This window comes from Thunnus albacares, chromosome 19, assembly GCF_914725855.1.
Source record: "Thunnus albacares chromosome 19, fThuAlb1.1, whole genome shotgun sequence".
In the NCBI taxonomy this organism is placed as follows: domain Eukaryota; kingdom Metazoa; phylum Chordata; class Actinopteri; order Scombriformes; family Scombridae; genus Thunnus; species Thunnus albacares.
This window is the reverse complement of record NC_058124.1, coordinates 8,015,921-8,039,643: the sequence shown is the minus strand read 5'-3', so window position 1 is coordinate 8,039,643 and position 23,723 is coordinate 8,015,921. Positions and strand designations below refer to the sequence as shown.

Here is a 23,723-nt window from a genome sequence, read left to right as displayed (position 1 = left end):
AAAAGCGGTCAGACCACTCATGGAAACTGTGGACAAACTGTGTGAAGTTGCTAAATAGAGATTGAAACTCTGTATTTATGCCTCTCTGTCTTTCTCTTTAGCTGTTGTCTGTTCCTTCCAACCTCCACCTTAACGATCTGTCTTTTCAGAATCATTCTGCAGCCACAGATACATGTAGTAGGCTGCTGCTCTTTGCACTTTAGTTTTTTGGTTGCTTCAACTTTGGCTGACATTGATTCCTTTTTGAGAAAAAAAATGTTTATAACTTTGCATAGAACATGTTGACCTGCATTTTATGTATGAGATATATGAGAGAAATAAAGTTTATCATTGTTATATTATCATCTAGGAAGCAAGTGTATTTGGCTGTTTTGCTCTATCATCCACTTCAGTTTAATTGTTACAAATGTTGAGTGTGAACTACATGTGAGCGGTGACGTTTCATCATGAAAAAGTGCCTCAAAAAGTTAAAAGCTAATATTGGTTGACCCAGGAAGAGAGAAAATGTCTGATCATTTATTATAAAAGTGGAAAATTTAAAGGGTCAGTCTACCAAAATTACTAAGAAATGTCATGTGCTTGCAGGATGTAGACTAATTCATGAGGGCTCACACATAAGGCACCATGCAATGAAATGTATGGACATGTTTAATGCTGCATTTTTTTATGTACAGTAAGTCTTTTTTCAGTAATCTGCTCTTACTCAACCAGCAAAAGCCACAACTGAAATGCTCTTCAACAGACACGTCTGATCTTTTAATTTTGAAGGCCAGAGCCTTACTTCCTGTATATAACTATCTTCCAGTCTTTACTTGACACTGCCTTGAGTGGGCGCGTCAGGTGGCGTGTGACGTCAAGCCCAGTAACACCAGCGGGCTGTTGGCACAGCAGCAGGTCACCAGTCCACTTTGTGATATGAAAAGCCCTCCATGTTGTGTTCCATTAACTTCAGGCCAACAAAAAAAAAAAAAAAAAACAAGAAAAAAAACAAAAAAAACGCCTGCGCTCTGTTCACACGGTTTATTGAACAATTTCACACACATCAGAGGACAAACAGAAGATACACTACATGAGAGACATTCAAATAGGCAATAAAAAGACATACATTTACAAGCCAAAGTAAACAGGCTAATGATAAACCTCTGAAACAGTCTTGCATGTGTGTGGCTGCAGGGTAGGGTGGTTGAAGGCGGCAGGAGCCTGAAGCATTGCAGTGCTCTGGATGTGACATACAACAACACACTGTGAGATTAGAAATAACAGGGTAGGCAGAGAGGTTGAGCTGACAACAAATATTTTCTCTTCCCTGTGATATCACTCAGGGATTTGGGTGTGCACTTATCAAACTTGTGGTAAAGAGAAACCTCAAAAGAAGAAGCTTTTAAAAAACACACGTAAAGAGGTTCGGGCTAAGTTTAGGAAGCTATCTCATCAGATTGTGCTGAGAAAGGAGGGCAAAGTGTGAACCACCGACAACCAGGAAGACTACAGAACAGAAGAAACTGGGTGCCATGTGACAATGAGACACCCAAACTGGGAAGGGCTTAAGCTGCAGCATGGGCCTTTGTTGTGATGGTCATATGATAGTAACATTGGTTTAAAAACGTCCTCATAAAGTGACTTCAACTCTTTGAGGTGTACTGCCTTGGAAACATTAAGTGACACACCTCAAGAAATGATCCATGCTACTGTAAAGCTGCACACTTTGATTTCCACATGGGAAGCGAATGTGTGAAATGCTTCTGACTGTAACCTATACAACTATTTAAACTGTGTCAGTAGGAGTGTTTAAAACTGTATGGTTTGAGAGCCGGCCCCACCTGGATCTACGTCATAACTGTACATCTTCGATTCCCTCCTTCTTTCCCTCCGTGAAGTGGAAAATTAAACCGCTTTCCTCTCCCTTCATCGCCTCTCTCGTCTCTCCAGTTGCCTGACGCAGCCACAACCTGTCAGTTTTCATCCATTCATCTTTCATGTTGCTCTCGTGTATCCTCTGTGTCAACAGACTGGCAGAGAAAGTAGGTTATCTGTCACATTCGTCTCCGAAGCCACAGGGGAGGTGTGTATTGCGGTAACATCTGACTGTATTTCTGCATAACAAAGCCAGCTGAGGCCGATGTAATATTGCTGTGCTGTGGAACTTTAACTAACCAGAAGGTGAATGATTATGATACTTGCATTGTACAAAGCTACTGCTCACGTAGCCCTGTGTGTGTGTGTGTGTGTGTGTGTGTGTGTGTGTGTGTGTGTGTGTATGTGTGTGTGGTAGGGGTCAACAAAGTGCAACAGAGTGCACTCTTTGGGAAGCAAAGCCACTGAGACATTCAAGAACATGGTGGTGCATTTTAGCAAGTTGGCCGTATCGTGTGTGTGCGTGTGTGTGTGTGTGCGTGTGTGTGTAGTGTGTAGACTGCTTGTTAAGTGTTTGGGCTGATGAGTTGAAGGAGGCCAGGGACTTCTAAGCAGCTCCGCCCCAGCTGCAGGCCTCCTCTTGGGGCTCATCACTGCTGGCTGACCCCCATCTGCTGGTGGTCGGGCCCTGGTTCCCCCTCCATGTCAGCGTGGTAATGCTCAAAACTGTCGTCTTCTATGTCTGGAAGACCCAGCAGCTGACAGGGAGAGAGGGAGAATGTTGCATCAGAGGTTATACAAGTGTGTGTGTGTGTGTGTGTGTGTCTGTGTGTTTGTGTGTGTAAAAAGCCGCAATACAATTTATTTCTCTCTTGTACGGAGGCAGTTTAATGACGCCGTGTTTATCGACAAACATACGTTCATTCAGTAACAGGCGGAACACCTCCAGCCTTTTATTAACCATTACGTTCCTCCCAGTTCAATATACTGTACATCCAATAAACTATTAAACAACAATCCCTTAAACACACCAAACACCTTAATCTAGAGAATCCAGGATTTTTTGTTTGTTTGTTTGTTTGATAAACCCAGTAGGAGCATCTATGTTTTAAGAGCATGTACATTTTAAGGGTTACACAACCATTAATTATCAATTTAAGGTATTATTAAAGTTGGATGTTTGATTTACATTAGGGGTCTGGTATATATTTCAAATGCAAATTAATGAATTTTTGAGGGATTATTATTCAGTATTCAAGTATGTAATAGGCTTAGCCCAGAAATAAACGGGGTAATTAAGGGATTTGGCTAAGTAATTTGTATGTTTAAATGACCGATTCAAGGGTTCACCACAAATGTGGGTTTAATTAACGGATAAATTCATGAACTGTAATATATTAAGGGGTTTTAATGGATTATCAACATAGTTTAAGGGGTCAAAATCCCTTAAAGTAAAAGCATGAGAGCCATCCTTGAACTTTCACCTTAACTGAAAAATTAATGTCCAACTGAAAGGATTTGCTATTTTCATCTCCTACAGCACACATATGTGATCGGTAAATCATTTGTGTTCTTCTTTGAGAAAAAAATCAGAAACAAAAAAGGGGACATTTGTATTTCACATTTGTTTCAATTTTCTGTCATGACCCTCATCTTTGCATTAATTCATTGGAATACTTTTGTTTCCATGCAGCCAATCAAATTGCTTCATTTATAAGGTATACTGTATAGTAATTTGGTGATTTTTAAAGGGATCTAAAACTGTGACATTAACCCTTTTAAAACACATAATATAATTACTATATTACAATCCATTAATGTCCTCATTAATTATCCCCTTTAAATGCCAACATTATATCATTGTTGATGAGTGAATGGGATTTTTAAGGAAAAATATTAAGAGATTCAGTTTCATAGTGATTACCTACACCAAGCAGGATGGATCTTGATTTAAACTAATATCTTTAAGTTCTGGTTAATTGTTGTCTTTATTACAATTTATTCACCAAAAAAGTCTAAGGAAGAAGATGGTGACAAGGAGTGTGAATCGGCTCTTCAAATGTCAAATAAAGAATATTGTAAGAATTCATTAAAAAGGCCTTCAATTATGTTCTACGTCATTCATGTGTTTTGTATCCTTTGCCGATGAGCAAGGCAACACTAAAATGACAGATTTCTAAACGGAGTTCAACGTGATGCTTTGTGCGTAGCAGAGAGAACAGTATGTATCAGGGTTGTAATAGATCTAGACACAGCAAGCGGAGGTCACTGTGCCGTGACTGATGAAGTGTGTTAAAAAGAAAACTGTGACTGCCAGAAAGTCTCATTTATTTCCTTACAGGCCTGAAGGATGTGAAGACCTTCTCCAGCACCTCCAGCAGAGTCTTCTTCCCACAAGAGGAGATGTAGTCCTGGGCCAACTGTAAGAAGGGAAGGCAGTCCTCACTCTCGCTCCACACATGCTACAAAAACACACACATACAGAGATGGACAAATATCAATGTGAGAAGGCATCATTCCCAAACAGTGACAAAATACATTGGATATAATGGGAGTAAAAAACATTCATAATTCAACTTATGCATATAAAAGAGGAGTCCCTCATGGCTAAATCTGTCATGAGGGTAAACTTTATTCTTCTATGTAGTGTTGTGGGTGAACTTGGTTTAACACACTATATATGATGTGATGTGATACTGCCACACTTTTATCCATCCAGTGCAGCCTATTGTGTGCTATATAGTGGCAGGAGGCTTGCAGGACTTAACGAGTAAATGAGTAAAGCCAGGTCAGGGGCAATGCAGCATAGAAAAACTAGAACAAAGCAATTATAAACCAGATAAAGAGGCAGTTCTTCAAGGACATGCAGCTGACAGAGTGTGAATAACACAAACAATGGTGACACTTAATAAGATACACAGAGTCCTGAATAGTTACTGTAGGATCAGTAAGAAACTAACTGGTTAGTAATGAAAGTTACTGTTATTCATTACACTTTTGAAAAGTGGTGCATCATACCGAGTTGTTACTAGGAATGCGTCCTTCTTTCATTGCTACCTTAACCTCACTTACTATTTTTGAGTCTCACATTCTCACCACTGTAGTTTTTAAGGAATGTGTCGTTACTTCATGAATGAAACAGTTACTCAGGAACAGTTTGTTAACTATTACCTGAATTTTAACATCACTGGTCTGGTGGGTGCACGGGTCAGAAATATTAGCATCCTTATGGCCAATAAAAGAGTATTAAGTTAGTAAATGATAGGTTGTATTTGCTTGACTTCTGGTCAGAGTTATTGGCTACCTCAAAACACTTACAGGAGTTGTTAGATAAACGCTACAGTTAGAGACAGGTCAGGCCTGCTTTTAGTGTTGTTTAATTGGAGTCTAAAGGCCGTATTGTTAGGTTATGTATTAGGTAATGACTTTTAGTGTCCGGCCAAGTATGCGGAATGACCAAAAGGAAATAACAAACATGTGTTAAAAACAAAAGCAGGTGATATTATGTTAGTGTTTACCTTGCATCTTAACATATGTGGCAGAGACGCACCCTCATATGTGAGTTTTAGGAGTCATGTGAGAGTCATGTGAAAAGACATGAAACAGCCATGGATAAAACTGTGACCAGGGTCACAGACAGAGGTATTGTGGTATCCTCCCCTTCTGGCTGTTCAGGGATGGTTGCTTGACACTAATGGATGGACTCTCACATGAGGGCGTGTGTCTGCTGCGCAGGTTAACCCCTACCTTTCAGCAAAGCCACTCAGATGAGCAGTGACACATCTACAAGACTACAAAGTGAATCCAACGTCTCTTGTTTTTCAGCTGCTCAACACCTTATCACCTGACCTGGATGGCTGAAAACTAGTTAGACATACCCAGAGGGAAATTACAGAGCTGAGCACTTTGATGAGCAGCTGTAGTGTCGTTATGGTGGAAGTGATTGTACAGTGCCCTCTAGTGAAAGGACAGGATGATGTGCTGGAAGCCCACAGTTATGAGGGAAAAATAAGATAAACTGAGAAGTGTGTGTGTGTGTGTATGTGTGTGTGTGTGTGTGTGTGTGTGTGAGCAAGGGAGTGAGACAGAGTGAGAGCATTTGAGACACCCTGCTGATAGCAGTATTGATCGAGCAAGAGTAAATAGATCTCTAGAGTCCTGCAGAGACAGAGAGTTATTCTAGCTGATTTGAGAGTGCATAGCAGACAGAGAACTCTGTGTGTGTGTGTGTGTGTGTATGTGTGCGTGAGGTCCAGGTATTCCTCACATTGTGGGGACCTAAGTCTGTTTAGACAGTCATCTTGTGGGGCCTCGCTTCCCTTATGGAGACAAAAAGTAAGTCCTCTTAACGTAAATCATTCATTTGTGGGTGAAGACTTGGTTTAAAGTTAAGCTATGTTTGGGGTTATGTTAAGGTTAGGGTTAGGGTTAGGCATGTAGTGGTTATGTAATGTCCTCTGACGTGATGGAAACAAGACTCTGTGTGTATGTGTGTGTGCAGGGCTGCAGCAGTTGACATGCATTAGATTATAAAGCGGAGAAAAATGTAGAGTTGAGAGTGAGGTAAAGAGGGACAGAAGGAAGGAAGATGGGGGGGAAAGTAGGTGCAGAGAGACAACAAAAAAGTGTGTGTTTGCTCAGCCTTGTGCTATGTGTTTTATGTAATAATATGGATCTGAAGCTGGATTTTGGCATTTTTCTTTTTTTTCTTTTCCATTTAACAACCATGGAAAGCCCCTGTTTAAAGCAGCTCTGCTCAGCTGTTTGCGGGAACAATCCAGAGCGAGGCCTGCGAACACACAACACAGGCACGGTCACTGTGACACAATGTGTTATTGACTGACTGAACAGACGCCCCGGCTCCTGGGTCATCTCCATCTGCTCCCCGCCCGCCCTGTTTGCCCCTGTCACTGAGCAGGAGGAGGAGGGAGCAGGGCGGGTCTGGCCTCAGGAGCTTTAGGGCTCATAACATCCCCACTGCACCACACTGGTATAGGATATGTAGTCAGCTGTGTCAGGACGGTCTGAGCAGAGGAGCCAGGAGTACCTTCAAAATAAGAAAATGTGCCTCTTGTTACTGTATGTCTGCAGAACCTTGTGAATCATGTAAGTCAGTGGATGAACTATGAGGCCAACTATCTGCACACTTGTCTGGTGTAAGATCTTAGCTTGAGCTTTTTGGTAGCATGCACTGGCCTTCATAGCTAGAAATAAAATTAATATAATGAATATGACATTCTCCATTAATTTGCTATTTATATCTCAACAAATATGTCATTTTCAAATTATAATCAGCTACTTTGTACTTTGTTCTCCAGATAATTTAACATGATAGTTTATGGGGCTTTTATTTTGAAAGTTACAAGCTTCCTGTTTTTATAACCTGGCTGGTTTGACGCTGCTTAGGTTCAGAGGGTTATCGCAGTTGATTATGATAGAGGAGAGGAGAGGAGAGGGGAGGGGGGGTGCAACCAAAAATGACATCATCCACTTCACTCTTCGCCAAAAGCCCCCACCAGCCCCCTTTCCCTCCCATATCCATCAGCTGGAAAACCGGGACCAACCGGGACAACCCCACCTCCAACGCACCCACACACCTACAAGAGCGCACACACGCACACGCACAGACGCACGCACAGACGCACGAACACACACACACAGCACAGGAGCTAAAGGCCCCGCAGAAGCTCACTCACGAAGCTGTCGGTGCCGCCGGGACACAGCACGTAAAAGGAGACGCCGGGTTCTGCGTAAAAGTCCAGCCGCCTCTCGTCGTCCTCCTCGGCAAAGATGAGGTCGAACGGGTTACCGGAGCACCACTTCTCCGCCGCCTCCACCAGATGCTTAAACTCCATCCTCCGTTATCCGGTCTGCGGTGTCCCTGATCTCGATCTCTCTGGCCGTCGCGGCGATGATGCTCAAGACGCAAATAACAGCTGATCGGACAGCAGCATCAGCAGCCTCCTTTACCGCATCTCCCCTAGTGCACCGCCTGCATGGCTCGGGAAGATAGATAACACTGTTGGTGCATAGAAGATCCTACCGGGTCTGGTGCTCATCCGTTCTCAAACCCCCATTCCTCTCTTCCTCCCCACGTTATGAAATCAGCCCGTCGGTCGCATACATGCATACGCAGGAGGACGCTGGAAACAACGCGATGACGAACAGTGAAGCCGGGCAGCCGTCCATATCTGAGGCCTACTCCCAACTTTCTCACTGTAGGCAAATCACTTCATCATTTCAACCTGCTGACATGATGGAGAAGGCGAAAGAACGGAGTCATTTTGGAAATGTTCACTATAGAATATGGTACAGATGTATAGGAATGCTATAGCTATAGGTCAGCATCAACTAATAGCCTAAATGAGCCTCTAAAGACCAGTCCTGCAATAGAATATAGGCTATATACGAGATTGTCACTAAAGGACCAGTTCACCCCAATTACCAAAAGCATATACTTCCACTTACTTCATTCTATAGGCATGAACTTTAAACTGCAGTCAGTTGGTAATATAATAACTTGACAAAACACAGATAAGGTCCACTTACTGTACAGAGCTGATCCATCCGCCAAAGAGTTTTTGTGATTTTCTTCAACTGGGAACTATTTCCAAGGTCAATAATGAAACTTCATTCTCAAATTCATAATAATAATCATATTGTAATATTTCAATAAAAACATTAATAATAAAACATGTGTGAAATCATAATTTCACAATCATTTATCCTCGTACCTTTATCAGTATGGAAGTAGCTACAATGATACATTTAAATAACAAAAAATAATCATTTATTGTGATGGATATCACAGGAAGCCAGATATTAAACTCATTAAAGTCCGTCTCCACTCAAAAATATGTTTTTCTTCTTGTTCCTACAGTTGGATGTTTGAGCTTCACTGTGCAGAATGATGCGTGTGCAAACTTGGTTTTCACAGTCATCTGCTGAAAGTGGAAAGTTTCTCTGCGCTTACCGAAAATTTAGAGTTGAAGGCATGTACCTACGTGCAGGATTTGTGACTACACAACTAGTTTGGGGCCAATCGTGAGCCAGTACTCAACTTACCCAAATGTGATGTAGAAACTTGAAACCTCCAGTAAACAAACACTGTAAATGGACTTCACAGTGAAGTAGGAGACTTCTTGTATCCAGCAATTAAATTTATAAAATGAAAAATATTTGCATATTCAGGACTTTTTAATGAGCAGGAAGGAGGTGATGTCATTTTAAGGATTTTAACAGGATAATTTAACTTATCAGACACAAATGATTATTTAAAGTAGTGTTTTATATACATCTTAAAACATGTCTGGATGGGACCTTTAAAGTTCTGGTAGAAATTTTCTTTAGGCTACTATATGTTTGATTTTACTGAATAAATGATTTGTAAAATTAACATTGTTCCTCATTTTTTTCTTTTCCCGGGGGAATCACTTACTGATCTACATCCGATCCTAGTTCAAGAACTAAACGCCCTGTCTGCTCCCTGGAGTCTCCGCCGCCAGAGGGCGAGTGAAACCAACTCTCAATGCAATGCTGGAGTTTTGTCAAGCTGGAAATAAGTAACGCTAACAATACCGGAAAACATGGACGAGTTTACCTTACAAATAAAAACCGTGAAAATTGTAATATGGGGAAAAGAAGACACAAAATTGTGACAATAGGCTACCTAGATTAAATACACAGTCTATGGTTCAAATACAGGCTTAAAAAGACACCACCTAATCATCCACAACGGAAACTACGAGACTGAAATGTGCTAATTAAACCTCTGACAACTATTTTAGTAAAGAAATTAGTAACAGACAACTATTTTTTTTAAAAGTTATTCATGTCTGATAGGTTTAAAGGTTAGTTTACATCAATAATGTTTGTAAACAGCAATCAGTCTAATCTATATGCATATTACAATTACAATTAGCTGGAAAAACTAAAAAAATATGCAACGTTTGCATATACTCATCAAAATGACTGATGTAGATGTATCTGTCACTTACATGGTCTTATGTATATGATGGATTGTAAAAGATTAGAAAATATTTTTTTAAGCTTTTGTTTGAAATAATTGTTTTAGTAGTGCAATTTTTGTTAGAGCTAGGCTATATTATCTTACCATAGCCTGCCCAAATTCCCCCCATAAGATTATACAGCCTACTGCTGCGCCACACGTGGATTTTATTTGGAAAGTCGCAACCAGAAGTGGTCTTTCTGTTCATTACAGAGAAGTTAACACTTCTTTTCCCCAGGTCGATCTCTGAGGTTGTGGTCCGCTACAGTGCGTTTTGGATCTCCCCGCGTCTAGACGCACTCCTCCACAGAAAGCGTGACTCTTCAGCTTCTCAAACACAGTGAAGCATTTAAAAGGCTGAAGCATGCAACGTGGTAAAGGTTAAAGAGGGCGGATCACTGCTGGACACCACTGCTGTCCAGCACCCCGGGGTCGCGCTTTCTTTGTAGTGAAGACCCTCCTTTTTTCTTTTATTTGTTGCCAAAATCTCCAGATATCCTGAAAATGGATTCTTTACAAAACGGGAATAATTGTGAGGAAGACTCGCAGTGTGCTGAGGAGGAAGAAGAAGTGGATCCAAGAATCCAGGTGAGATGTTTTGAAATGGTTCCAGATGTGGCCACCGGTGAAAGTGACATTGAACTGAAAATGGGAAGCCATAATGTGAAGAATTATTTAGAAGGACATAATGTTAGAATAATGTTTAGAAATATTAACCTTTAATTTACTGGAGAAGCTTGTAGCCAGTTAAATGTGAAGTATTACTATTATACAGTATAACGAGTATATTCTATTAATTATAGTGCTATTTAAAAGTCAACCAGTCCAGTCATGCAATACAATGTTCTAAGGTGTTTCAACGTGTCACAAGATTTAAGATTAGTATCTGAGTATTTGTCCCTTTAACATTTCCTCAACACACACACACACACACACACACACACACACACACACACTGAGGGCTCCAGTCTCAGTAATTCAGTAAACAGAAGTCACTGAGTTTAGCCTTCAGATACACAATCTGCTCTAAGTGTGCTCCACCCATCTCTGTCTCTCTCTCTCTCTCTCTCTCTCTCTGCCTTTCCATGCATGCCATGTTTTCTGTAAACAGGGAGAACTTGAGAAGTTGAACCAGTCTACAGATGACATTAACCGCTGGGAGAGTGAACTGGAGGTAAGGTACAACAAAACCCACCAACACCGCTATCATCATCATTAGTGCCTCTCCCTGCCAGGATAAACACGCCAAGCCTGTGCTGCAGAAACACCCATCTCAAGGAGCCGTTTAGTCTCACATTCATCAGACTTCAAATCCTGCATTTTAAAAGAGTGAGAAATCCTGTCAGCGCTGTGAGATAATTCATCTGGTTTCCAATACGGTTTGGTGTGTTTCAGGAATTTGCCTAGCAACGAGGTCATTGCCTTTGAAAAAGTTAAAATGGAAATGCCTTGCAAAGATGGAAATTTTCTAAATGTAGGAGCCACTTCTGGAGGAAATATGGAAAAAAACAGAAGCAGCGGCTGCCATTCCTGTTAAATAACAGTGTACTGTATGAACCCTAAGTGCTACAAGAGGCATAATTGTGATCTGACTGTTAAATATAATATCTGAATGGCACTCTGGAGCACTCTGAATCCCAAGTGCTCTCCTTGTTTCCCCGCAACCCACTCAGCCTTTCTTTAAAAACAAACCAAATACTTTTAAAGAGGAAAAAGGCTGTAAAATGCACCAAGAAACAGCAGAAAGATGGGTGGTATGCTAAGGTTTGTTTTTTTTTACAGCGCTCACTTGTATTTAAATGTGTGGCAGGAGGACTACTGTTAAGCAAAAGTAAAAACATTCCAGAGCTAGGCCACAGTTTTTCTTTTCCTCAAAGTAGGCCTCTTCTGTTTCTCATTAGACCTTCACTTACATCCAAACTCCACAAATCTGAACTGGAATAGATATAACAACACAGAGAGTGAGACATGATCTGTGTACGCCCAATGTTGGAACTAAGACCAGACAATCAGTTGTTATAATAAAGTATATATTGTTGATCATATTTTTTTAGGGTGGTATTTCGATCATTGCTTTTATGTTATATTTCAAGAAAAAAGTTGTGTCAAGAATTCCATTTAACTAAGAAAGAAGAACACATACAGTATACGTGTGTCTCCTATTAGAACAATTCAAAACCATATCTCCATCTATGCAAAGACACATAAACAAACACAAAAAGATAGAGGGTAATAAGCCACGAGGCAGGGGGAAAGTCAGGGGTTGAGGAATGTGGAATTACTGCTGGCAGGCTTGAGGCCGTTTTCCTGCAGAGTCTGGAGTTGATTAAGGGCGATGTACAGTAGATTCAGAGGATTCAAGGAAAGCTGAGAGGCACTGAGGCTAAATCCATGCTCAGATATGAGTTTCTTAACTCAGCCAACATAATGCTAAACCTCTCATATACCCTGGAAGAGATACAAGACTGTGTGTGTGTGTGTGTGTGTGTGTCAGAGAGAGATTAAGACAGAAAGGTCAGGAGTGAAACTGTGCTGTCATTAACTGCCTACAATATATAAACAGTAGCATACATAGATATCTGTGAAGATTCTCATCCAGGTCATGGTTATCTAAAGAGGGTTAAATCGAGGGCAACTGGACTTGGTTGTAGATACTTGAGGAGGAGGCTTCTTCAGTTCTAACTGACTGAGTCCCAGGTATTTTAATCTCTCTGGGGTCGTTAAGTAACATCTTAAGTATCTACAACCAAGTCTAGCTGCCCTCGATTCAACCCTCCTTGGATGGTAGGATACATAATTTATCTCTAAGACAGCATGCTGCTGCGTCACTCTCTCATTGCAGGAACAGGAAGTCAGGAAACGTAATGATGTCATAGGAAGTGTACTTCCTGTAACACCCGCTTGCTTTACCCCCTCTTTTATTCCTTCGTCAGTTTTAGGAAAAGGATGCAGGTGCTGCTGCCATTTAAACCCCTTTTCTGCAAATGACAGCATATAGACACACACATACATATGAACGCATACACAGATGGCCTGCCTCTGTAAGCCTGCCATTTATATGAAGTGAGACTTCATCTACAAATAACAAGTCTGTCACAAGTGCTGCCCTGGGCTTTATGCATAGAAATGCATACACACGGATGTTGGGTCTTGCTACATCATTGCACCACCAAAAGAATGCAGGTTTTAGGTTTGCCCAACAACACAGAGGGCCATTGAAGCAAAAAACTAAAACTGAGATACTTGAGCTTGTATTTGGTAAAATGGTTTAGTGATGACTTGAATTAGGAGACCTGCTTTGGAGGCACAAGGCCAAACTTATCAGCACCAGCAGGACAGCATGAGCCACATGGCAAGCCGACTGAATTTCACCGTCTGTCTAAATGGTTGGACATGGATAGTATTTAAGTGCCTCGAATGCAGCAGCTCTGAGGCTTTATTTAGACACAGCGGTGCTTTGAGCTAAGTGGCAATTATCTTAGTTTAGTGTGTTAGCATGCTAACATTCGCTAATAAGCACTAAATATGGACTACAGCTGAGGTTGATGGGAATGCATTGGTTTTGCAGTTATTGATCATGAACTACAGAGTTGGAGAGAGTGAAATTTTGATGTTTTGACCTGTTGATGGCACTAGTTGAAAAGTTGATATGACCAAAGTTATGACAATTCATCCTGTGGGGGTGTGTGACTGTGTGTGTCAAATAACATGGCAATCTATCCAATAGTTCACTCAAAAACACAAGTGTCTACTTTGTGGCAGCACTAGATGGAAAGTCATGAGATCTTAAAAGTTATTAAGATTCATCCTCATCATGAATGTCTCTACAGAATTTGGTGCCAGTCCATTGAGTAGAAGTTGAGATTTGATTGGATGAGTAAAAACTCTGACCTGCTTTGAAAAATTTTGATCAGTACAAAACGTCAATCCATCCATCACTTGTCGAGATATATCATTAAAAACTGAACATGTAAACCTCATGGTGGCGCTAGAGGGATCAACAAAGTCAGTAGGCTTCATCCTCTGGGGACCATGAATATCAGTACAACATTTATTGGCAATCCAACCAATAGTTGTTGAGATAGTCTGGACAAAAGTGGTGGACCAACCGACAGACTATCATTATCCCTACAGCCGCTCCATTAGCATGTCTAAAAATGATTTCACCTCCTTACTTCTCACAGCACTGTTTCCACCTTCACAACAATTTTATAATGTTATGACTGTATATTGATTGATATGTTTCTAAGCCCACAACTGTGTATGTACATGTGTGCAGGATGGTCGCCAGCGGTTTCGCGCAGTGCTTGTGGAAGCGACAGTGAAGCTGGATGAGCAGGTTAAGAGGATCGGACGAGCCGTGGATGACTCCAAACCGTACTGGGAAGCCCGCAAAGTGGCAAGACAGGTACACACACACACACACACACAAACACATTCACAGGAGAGAGTTGAAGTGACTCTGAGGTCAGGAGACAGAGAGTGTGAGGGCAGGCTTACTGAGGATTAGTGATGAGAAGTTTAAAGAGCTCAGCTTATATCTACTTAAAGGGAGCACAGTCACGTGATGTCTATTTTTAACTTAGTCACACCTCTGTTCGTTAGGCTAGTGTCACACACACACGCGCGCGCACACGCACACACACGCACACACACAAAATCCTTGGGGAAGAGGAAATTGTATGAACTGCACTGAAAATCCTAGGCCTGCCATATTTTTCCAGATCAGTGTTTCTTCTTTTTTCAAGGTCTCTGCACACTGTTGCTACAGGTAGATGCAAAATACTAACTTCCCCAATGGTTAGTGCATTTAACTGTGCTGTTCCGTTTTCAGCGGGTCATGTCCTCTACTGTCTCATTGCTCCAGCCTGTTGAGGCTTTGATCTGACTGGATAGCACCAGAAATTTAAGAGTCCAGCGCCCCCCTCGTCCCAGCCAATAAGGAAGGAGCTTATGAGTCATTCATCAGAAGGCTGACATTTGTGTGTCAGAGCTGAGCTGTCAAACTGAAATAGATTGTGTATTTGTATCTGTGTGTATGTGTGTGTGTGTCTGTCCTTGTATATCTGTCTCTCTTGCAATATGACACAATACCTGCCAGTTGCATCTGCTTATGACAGTAACACGTGAGAGTCGGGGATTACCGGGAGGTTTTGAATTTTAAGTGGGACCTATGTTCACGTGAAAGGATCAAAAGCCCTCCCCAGCTTTGTGTGTGTTTGTATGTGTGTTGTGTGTATGTGTGTGTTGCATGTGTGTGTCTGTGTGTGTGTGTGTGTGTGTGATTGGGTGGTTTAAATAGAGTAAAGCCGATGAAGGCCTTGGGTTAAACTGGCGTATTGTCTGGTCATGATTTATGGATGAATATTTAATATTTAATACATGACCTATATTAAAGGGATTCAAATGCTTACCCTCACTGACCCTATCAGCGTGTGCACACACACACACACTCACTATATTGCACCTACCCCCACCCATAAGCCAGTCTCAGCCTCCAACCCCCCATGTTTTTCCTCTTACATTCCAACAGACTGGGGGGCTGCGTGTAGGAATTTGCCTGTACTGTCCTATCTTTTGTCCTTTACCCACCGTTCTCTTCTGCACCACTGCCTGTCTGTCTGGCTGTCTTTCTCCTGTACCCCACCCCTCTCTCTCACCCTCCCTCTCTGTTTCAGTCACCTCTCTGTACCTCTTCGTCTCTCACCTCCCGAAACTGTAAACGCGGTGAATTCCAAGAGACAAAGATGTCAGACAGGATGACTGTCTGAGACATAAATTAAAAATGAGTCACGTGCATGGCTACACATGTCAAAAACACCCTTTGGTTGGATGATATGGCATACAGGCGTTATGTATATCACAAGGTTACAGTAAGTCATGGCATCTCAGACAAAAACACTGTATTGTTTGCCTTTGAGACAGTCATATTGTGTGGGCTCTGTGACATCAAGTTAATTAACCGATAACAGTGCTCTGACAGTATTTGCATGCTGTCTTATGCGCAGCAGGCTTTTGTGCCATAAAGATAGTGGCAAATTGTGTCCTCCGCCTCTGCTTGTTACTCAGCAGAGTACCAAAGATCAGTTTGTCATCAGTTTGACTGTTCCTGCAAAAGTAAAGAATGGGTAGCTTAGCTAATGACAACAGCTGTATGAATACACACTAACCCTCCATGAGAAAGGAAGTGTGCTGCTTCAGTCAAGGAAGTCCTGTGAAGGGCGGGCACTTTTATCTCTATCTCGACAAAAACCATTGATTGATAGCATTAAAGTCTGAGTTCCTTTTCTGTTCCACGCTCCTGGTTTCTCTTCATCAAATATCCATCATCCTCCTTCTGTTTTCCCTGCACCCCCTCTCTTCTCCTGGCCTGGGAAGTGGGTCATGATAAGGGACAAAGAGGAGGGATTCATCTTTGCCAGTTTGTCAAACTCACAGATTACACGTAAAACAGCAACTGGTATCTTCCCACTCCCTTCCTCTATCTCTTCACCTTCTTGAGGGGGCCTCCGCCACCCCGGATAGCATATCTAGCCACAGCAACTCTCAGATATCTAGACAATACCCACACCAAGATGGCAGCTTTTGTATTTTCTGCATTTTGTGTGAGGGGATGCAGTTCTGTGCTTGCTTACGTCACTGTTGGAGCCTGTATCATAAACATGACTGACAGTGGCAGGGGGTCATGTTACAGAGAGCCAGGGAAAGCCGTGAGAACAAAATGTGAGACCGCTGAATGAACTACACTGACCTTTTGCAAGTCTGTTATATTAAAGCTGTGTAATGCGGAAAGTTGCTGGTAATGACACAGAGAATTATCGGCCGACTGCAGATCCCCTCAGCTCTATGGAGTGTTTTAGCATCTTTGAGCTCTGTTTTGATTTTACAGCTCACAATTGTACTGTTTTAGATCACTCTCACTGATCTCATCAGCTTTTTTCCATTGTTTCCAGACACAACAGGCAGCTGTTTTCAGTGAAAAAGCTCTGATAAACCCACTGTATGCTAACTGTTCAGCACCAAACAGCAGACAGACACAGTTAGCAACTAGCTGGTAAACATAATGGAGCATTTAGCAGCATGTTGGACTTAAATTTGCTGGAAGGCTAGAAACATGATTACACATGAAAGCTATGTGGCTCCATCTCTGCTGAATGTGTAAATAATCGACTCTTTGCTTGCACGTCACCATATTAACTTTATATGGTGATAATGCTTTCATTTAGTGTTTACAGTGCCCACAAATGGCCAAAAATCAAATAATGCATGTTTAAGATAACATACTGTAGTGGTGTTTTAATGCAACTGACAATCCATTCAATTGACATATCCACTGAAGCCTAAAAATAAAGTTGCTGATAATTATATTTGTATAGACCATTGCGTTGCAGCTTGTGATCACATCTCTTTCCAGTCAGCTACTGATGTTGGAAAACATTCCAATAGAAAATATATTTAGACTAATTTGGAGTGTTTATGTTTGAAACAGTGAAATGGTCTATATACATAGTTCTAAAATGAATGGATGGATCTGTTTCATAGTTAAAATCTCATTTAGCTGCAACAATGGCAGACAATAATCTATTCAAAATTCACAAGTATAGAAAAACACTATACAGCACAGACAGACAATACAGCTAAAATAGGACAAGGAGTATATTGACAGATTGACAGAGTATATAATAAAATGTGAAAAGGGTTACATACCACTTGCCTACTGTGTTAGGGGAAATTCAACTTTGTGCAATTAAACTTTGCACTGAACAAAAAGTACTCTTACGCCATAAAGTTCTAAAATAAATAGCTGTTCACAGTTTTGTTATGTGACCCCTTTTGTCTGTGTTAAGTTGATTGTGTTTCCTAAAGTTAAAATCTGCAACAGGGGCATTAGGAGAAAGAATTTGTCTTGTTTCCTCTGTTTGTGATTGATGATTGATATACTGTAGAGAGGTAGAGCCTACCAAAAACTGATATCATAATGAATGTACAGTACGTAACACAACCCAACCCACAACCCTCTAGAAACAAGACCTTATGAAAGAAGCATGTAGTGTTTTTGGTTTATGTTCATACCTTTATCACCCTGCTTCCTCCAGAAAGCACAGTCGATTAACCCTGTTATGTTCAGGACATTTTTGATCTGGGAGTTCCCAATGTTGACATTAAATGCTGGATATGTGAAGTTTTTATCTTTTTGCAAGATAAAGGTCTCCATTAGATTTACAAATAAGAATTGCCTAGTTAACCAAATTTTCTTGATTATTTCTTATCTTTTGAAGGAATAGGATTAGAGTTACTGTAACTGCTTAATCCTGGGTAGTCAGCCAACACACTGACCTTTTAGTCACGCCTGTTGGAGTGGAGAGAGTGGGTCCAAAAATGTCCAGCATGATGGAAATAATATAATTCTGCTTTTGACTGTGACTGTGGGCAGGAAGAACCCACTGACAATGTGTCAGATTTCCTTACTGACAAAGCTTCTGTTTGTCTATTGGATCAAGGCACGGTTGTCTTTCTGTGCGCCCATATGTGTGTAATACAAAATCTTTTCTTTCCTCTATGGTTGTCATAAGGAATCAATCATAGTTCTTCCAGAGCAAATGTAGGTCATAAAATACACACACATACACACGCACACACACACACACACACACACACACTTGAGGCAGCACAAGGTCTGCTGCTGCATTCATACCATGTCAGAAAAATCCCTGGACCGACATTCTTTTTAAAACTGATAACCAAAAAGTGTATCTTAAAGCTGCCACAGTGCTAGGATCTAAATTTTCTGTCAGCTTTGCCATGAAACCCTGAGCTTCTCAGTGTTAATATTTACCACATTGTTTCCCATCTTTCGTGAATGAATTATAACTGTCCTCTCCCTGTCTCTGAAATCCAGGCCCAGGTTGAAGCCCAAAAAGCCACCCAGGAGTTCCAGCGGGCTGTAGAAATTCTACGGGCAGCCAAGGAGACAATTGCCCTGGCCGAGGAGAGGCTGCTAGAGGAGGACAGCCGCCAGTTTGACTCGGCCTGGCAGGAAATGCTCAACCATGCCACACAGAGGGTACGCACTTGAAGCAAGACAACCAAAACTAAAAAGTTCCATCCTAACAAGTCATTGGTGCTTGAGGTTTATATGAATGAATTGGAATCAGCACTGGATTAATGTGGGCAGCCTTTTACGTACAAGAACATACATTAAAACACAACGTGTATCTTGATTGTTGCAGGTGATGGAGGCCGAGCAGGCGAGAACACGCAGTGAAGCTGAACATAAGAAAACAGCAGCCAATTACAACTCGTGTATCAGCCACATGAGGCAGTTAGAGAAGAAACTCAAACGCTCTATCAACAAATCCAGGTCTGTGCCTTTGTTTCCTTTCTGAATGACTTTAAAAGACGCTCATGAGCTTCACCCTGCTTGAGCCTCTTGTGTGTGAGAAAGAGAGAGAAAGAGGGCTAAGCTTATGTCATTTGATGCAGTCCAGATGTTGGTTGCGTTGATTGTGTAGTGTTGGGGTGTGCTCCCTTCGTAAGAGCCAAGGAATGTGACTACTCACAGAGGAGTGTTTTTCTTCCAGCAATTTCTCCAGTGACAGTTCATTCTCTTTCTCCCCCTGCAGACCGTATTTTGAACTGAAAGCCAAGTATTATCTCCAGCTTGAGGTATGTATATTACATTAGTGGGTTTCTGAACAATTCTGAAAGCTATTATGTTAGTATAGTTGCATAACTGCTACATCTGCCATTTGGTGGATACTAGCCAAACAATTTCAAAACCCTGTAGTCTGTTGGTCAACCACTTTGGTTCAGACTATCTCAGCAACTATGGTTGTCACAAAATGTTGTATAAACATCCATCGTTCCCAGACGACAATTGGTGGTTTTGAATGAAATTTCTCAACAACTTTTGGATGGATTACCATGACATTTTGTTCAGACAGTCATGTCCCCTTCAGGATGAACTGTAAAAACTTTGGTGGTCCATTAACCGTCCATCTAGCACTGCCATTAGGATTTTAAGCACTTAAATTTTAATTCACTGATTTACGACCAAATATCTACAATACAACCTCAGCCTTACTTTGTGTGTTTAGTGCTAATTAGCAACTATTAGCATGCTTACATGCTAAACTAACACTAACCAAGCTAAACAATCAATTAAATCAATGCCATGCTCACTAAGCATAGGGAAGTTTTCTTCTATGCCAAAAAGTAAATAATCCACATACAGCTTTACTAAGAAGCTGTGTTTTCTCATAGCAACTGAAGCGTCATGTGGACGAGCGTCAGGCCAAACTTGTGGTTGCTAAGGCCGAGTACCGTGCAGCGCTACGCAACCTAGAGAGCATCTCTGAGGAGATTCACGCCCAGCGGCGCTCCCTCGCCATGGGAACCAGGGAGCAAGGTGTTGGTGCAGAGGGAGACGGGGGCCATGAGGACATTTCCAACTTTAAGATGGAGTCAGATGGTCTGTCAAGTGAGTGTAACTGAAGCTCAGCAGTAAATAATCATCCACTCCATCCATCCCCATCCAGTTTTGTTTTTTTTTCTGTTGGTGCATCTGTGTGTCTGCATGCTTAATGTGCATATCTGTGTGTGTATGTGTGTTTCAGTGGTGTCAGTATCGATTGACGAAGAGGGCAGCTCAGAGGAAGATGCCGACACTCACTCCACCTCTTCACCCCAAGCCATGCCCTCCTCACCTTCCTCTGCCTCCAACCCCCTCGACATGCCCTGCCCTTACCCCTCCTCCTCCTCGCTCTGTACCCCCTGCTCCTACCTCCCCTCCTCCCCCTCTTCCTCCACTCTTTCCTCCTCCTGTCCTGGTGATCTGGAGTTGGTGAGCCCTTGTAGCTCTCATGACCCGGATTCAGTGTGCGGTTCTGGGCATGCCTCACCTCTCCTGGGCCCTCGCAGCCAGTGCAGTGGTGCCTCCTCTCCAGACTGCGACCGGGAGAGAGGTGTGTTTCCATCACATCAGTGTGTACATGTGTGTTGACCTGTGAAGTGATGCTTCATCCTGTATGTTGAAATAGTTTTTTGTTTTTGTAGTAGATCATTAAAGAAATAGTTAAACATTTTGAAAAATATGCTTATTCATTTACTTTGTGAGAGTGAGATTAGAAGACCAATATCATTTTCATGTCTATGCGTTAAGGACAGACCTGGAGTCAGGACATGGTTACCCTAGCTTAGCATTAAGTCTGGAAGCAGTGGGAAACAGCTAGCCTGGTTCTGTCCAAAGTTCAGAAATTCACTTACCAACAACTCTGAAGCTCACAAATTAACATGTTGTGTCTTGTTTGTTTACTTCCTACATAAACACAAATGTCAAAACAACAATTGGTGGTTTTAGGGGGAGATGCATGCTGTAAAAATTTCTTGATGAACAATTTAGCTATCAACTCAGCACCTCTGCACAGCGTCTCTAGCTACAGCAGCATTTGCTAGATACAGTCAGTGAGCATACATACTACATACGATATGCTAAGTAATGAGTTACAGAGACGTTGGTAGTTGTTTTTTAACTTTAAAAAGAGCCAGGTTAGCTGTTCATGCTAAGCTAGGCTAATAAGGTCCAGACTCCAGCTCTGTACTGGACACACAGACATGAAACTGATATGGATATTCTCCACTCACTCTGGGAAAGAAAATGAATAAGTGTATTTCCAAAAATGTTTTAACTATTCCATTAAAGAAAATGTCAGATACGAGGAAATATCCCCAAAAATGTAATATCTTGTCAGTGGAGCTGATACCATTATTCTGCAAAAAAAACCACTTTTATTGCCAAAAGCTATAGAGCTATTTCAGTGCACAATGTTAAATGTGATCTTTGTCAGGCACAATCCCTCCAAGGTTTCTAAAAAAAAAAGTATTAATTTGTCCCTCGGGAAAATGGCAAGACCACAGAGTGCTTTTTAATAACAAGACAGTAACGATGTCAGCTAAATGTTTTACTATAAGAATAATAAAAGTGTGTTTGTCTGCACTTGTTTGGTGTCTGAACCATCCAGAGAGAACAGTTCAGATGAAGGGCTGCCCACAGTCAACCAGAGTAATACAGTATAGATAAATTCTATAGTCAATGACAATAACATCATATCCATCATGCTAGAGGTGGATGATATTAACTGGCAGATGTTCGGTTTCCAATTTTAAGTAAATAAAAATTGGTGTATCTCTGGTTTCATTTAACTTGCAGATTTATTCACCATTGCATGCCTCCTTTCTTGGTGTGTGTGTGTGTGTGTTTTAGGTGACAGAGCAGAGGGAGCAGAGGCAACACTAGAAGCCGGTCTGAACAAGCTGACCTTGACTGTAGCACAAAAACAAGAAGGGGACTCAGGGGATGAACAAGACCCCCAATACATGAGCCCTGAAATCTCTTCTCCGAGCTCAACCACTACCATTCTGCTACTCAACAGTGTCTAATGAACGTCTGTCATGCTTAAAAACACTTCCTGTGCCCATCCTCAAGCCTCAGAATGGACTCAATGGCAGAAGATGTGGAGCAGAGCAAGCTAAAGTGCTCACTGGAGCAATGAGTGAACAAGCTGCACACCCACAGCTCCAACCAACCTGACATTATGTCACAGTATTCATCAGATGGCGTCACATTAAAGGTGCCATACGTAGTGTATTTAAACATCAGTATATCATTGTCAGATGAACTGTAAATCCATGTGGATGTATTGTAAACAAACAAGAGCAGGAACTGGACGATTGGTGATTTGTATTTCACACCAGTGTATTATTAGTGTGGGTATTATTAGTGCTAGTGTTATTCAAAAGACTACATTTCCCATAAACCTCCTTGCTTCATGTTGCAAAGATGTTTCCCGATTTTCATAGCTCTGTATGTGCTAAAAGAAGACTGCATTCTTCTTCTTTTGTGCCATAAAATCTCTTTGTGTTGTACAGCAAATCTCCTGTCCATAGTGTAGAGGCTGTCAGTCCTCTCAGCAATCGTGTAGCTTGTTTACAGCTTTATAGTGATGTGTCAGAGCTAATGTGGTTACCTTTTATTGATGTTAAAATGCTACAGCTGGTGCCACTAAGAAACATTTTGTATTAATGTGAACAGTGAGCCTCCTTTTTGGCTCTCAGTCTCAACGCGAGTACAGGATCAAAATGGGACTAAACAAGCTGTCAAATGACGGATTACGTCTTGTTCTGCCTTGATTTTTGAACTCCTCCTTTAACTCCTAGATGTCAATTTGAAATGTCGGATTTAGAGGAATAGTTGTGAAGGAGTAAATTGGAGTGCACACAGTACTCAACAGCACTAAACAGAAAAAGAGACTTTCTTTAATCAGGTTTAAACCTTTAAGACACAAATGGTCTTCCCTTGGGATTTGTGGATGAATGAGTGAATGTGTTCTGAAGCTTTAGTGTTTGTGTGAGTGAAAGGTGAATGATGTTTTTGAGTGTGTGTCTGATGTGTTTTTGAGAAATGCTCAAAATAATATCCTGTAGTACAGATATTCTATATTTATACTCCTGTATTCTTGTATATGAACAGTGTTTTGTGGTTACTGTTGTTAATGTTTAACACAAAATCAGCAATAAACATGTGCTTCACGTAACAGATTAATTTGATATCTGTGTCTGACAATGTCTGTTAGCATTTGATGTTATAGATTTAAATGTTATCAACGCTTCTTCTGACATTGGCAGAGTTGTATATTTCCTTTAACTATAAGTCAGTATTAGTTAATCTGGGCATCTTTGACACATACATTTCTTTCAGGATGAATAAAGTTCTATCTAATCAGTTTTGCCCAGCAGTAACTTGTTAGGGATATTGTTAAACAGCAACAACAATCAGCTTTTCTGAATCAGAATTACTGGAAAA

At 41.3% G+C, this 23,723-nt stretch overlaps 2 protein-coding genes across 3 annotated transcripts; one reads left to right on the top strand and one right to left on the bottom strand.

Annotated features, from left to right (window-relative positions):
- Nucleotides 1–1,005: 1,005 nt before the first annotated feature.
- mturn (maturin, neural progenitor differentiation regulator homolog (Xenopus)) lies at nucleotides 1,006–8,486 on the bottom strand. 2 transcript variants are annotated; one of them, XR_006399201.1, is made up of 4 exons: nucleotides 7,551–8,486; nucleotides 4,194–4,316; nucleotides 1,821–2,612; nucleotides 1,006–1,218 (listed from the first exon to the last, which is right to left on the bottom strand). XR_006399201.1 is itself a non-coding variant. In XM_044336582.1 (3 exons), exons 1-3 carry the CDS (start codon nucleotides 7,707–7,709, stop codon nucleotides 2,505–2,507), a joined length of 390 nt encoding a protein of 129 aa, XP_044192517.1. In that variant the 5' UTR covers nucleotides 7,710–8,486; the 3' UTR covers nucleotides 1,006–2,504. The 2 variants fall into 2 exon arrangements, 1 of the variants encoding a protein (XP_044192517.1); XM_044336582.1 differs by having other exon boundaries at nucleotides 1,006–2,612.
- Nucleotides 8,487–10,078: 1,592 nt separating this feature from the next.
- Nucleotides 10,079–23,467, top strand: LOC122970191 (SH3 domain-binding protein 5-like). Its single transcript, XM_044336259.1, has 9 exons — nucleotides 10,079–10,450; nucleotides 10,974–11,036; nucleotides 14,142–14,270; nucleotides 18,762–18,926; nucleotides 19,093–19,223; nucleotides 19,486–19,528; nucleotides 20,126–20,342; nucleotides 20,479–20,826; nucleotides 22,125–23,467. Exons 1-9 carry the CDS (start codon nucleotides 10,367–10,369, stop codon nucleotides 22,298–22,300), a joined length of 1,356 nt encoding a protein of 451 aa, XP_044192194.1. The 5' UTR covers nucleotides 10,079–10,366; the 3' UTR covers nucleotides 22,301–23,467.
- Nucleotides 23,468–23,723: the final 256 nt, after the last annotated feature.

Bases quoted from the DNA above. Each gene is read 5' to 3' on its own strand.
- mturn (XM_044336582.1), bottom strand. From the start codon at position 7,709: ATGGAGTTTAAGCATCTGGTGGAGGCGGCGGAGAAGTGGTGCTCCGGT. The intron at 4,317-7,550 runs GTGAGTGAGCTT...GTGTTTTTGTAG, and splicing joins CCGGCGGCACCGACAGCTTC to CATGTGTGGAGCGAGAGTGA. The intron at 2,613-4,193 runs GTAAGGAAATAA...TCTCCCTGTCAG, and splicing joins TCTTCACATCCTTCAGGCCT to CTGCTGGGTCTTCCAGACAT.
- LOC122970191 (XM_044336259.1), top strand. From the start codon at position 10,367: ATGGATTCTTTACAAAACGGGAATAATTGTGAGGAAGACTCGCAGTGT. The intron at 10,451-10,973 runs GTGAGATGTTTT...TTCTGTAAACAG, and splicing joins AAGTGGATCCAAGAATCCAG to GGAGAACTTGAGAAGTTGAA. The intron at 14,271-18,761 runs GTACACACACAC...TCTGAAATCCAG, and splicing joins CCCGCAAAGTGGCAAGACAG to GCCCAGGTTGAAGCCCAAAA.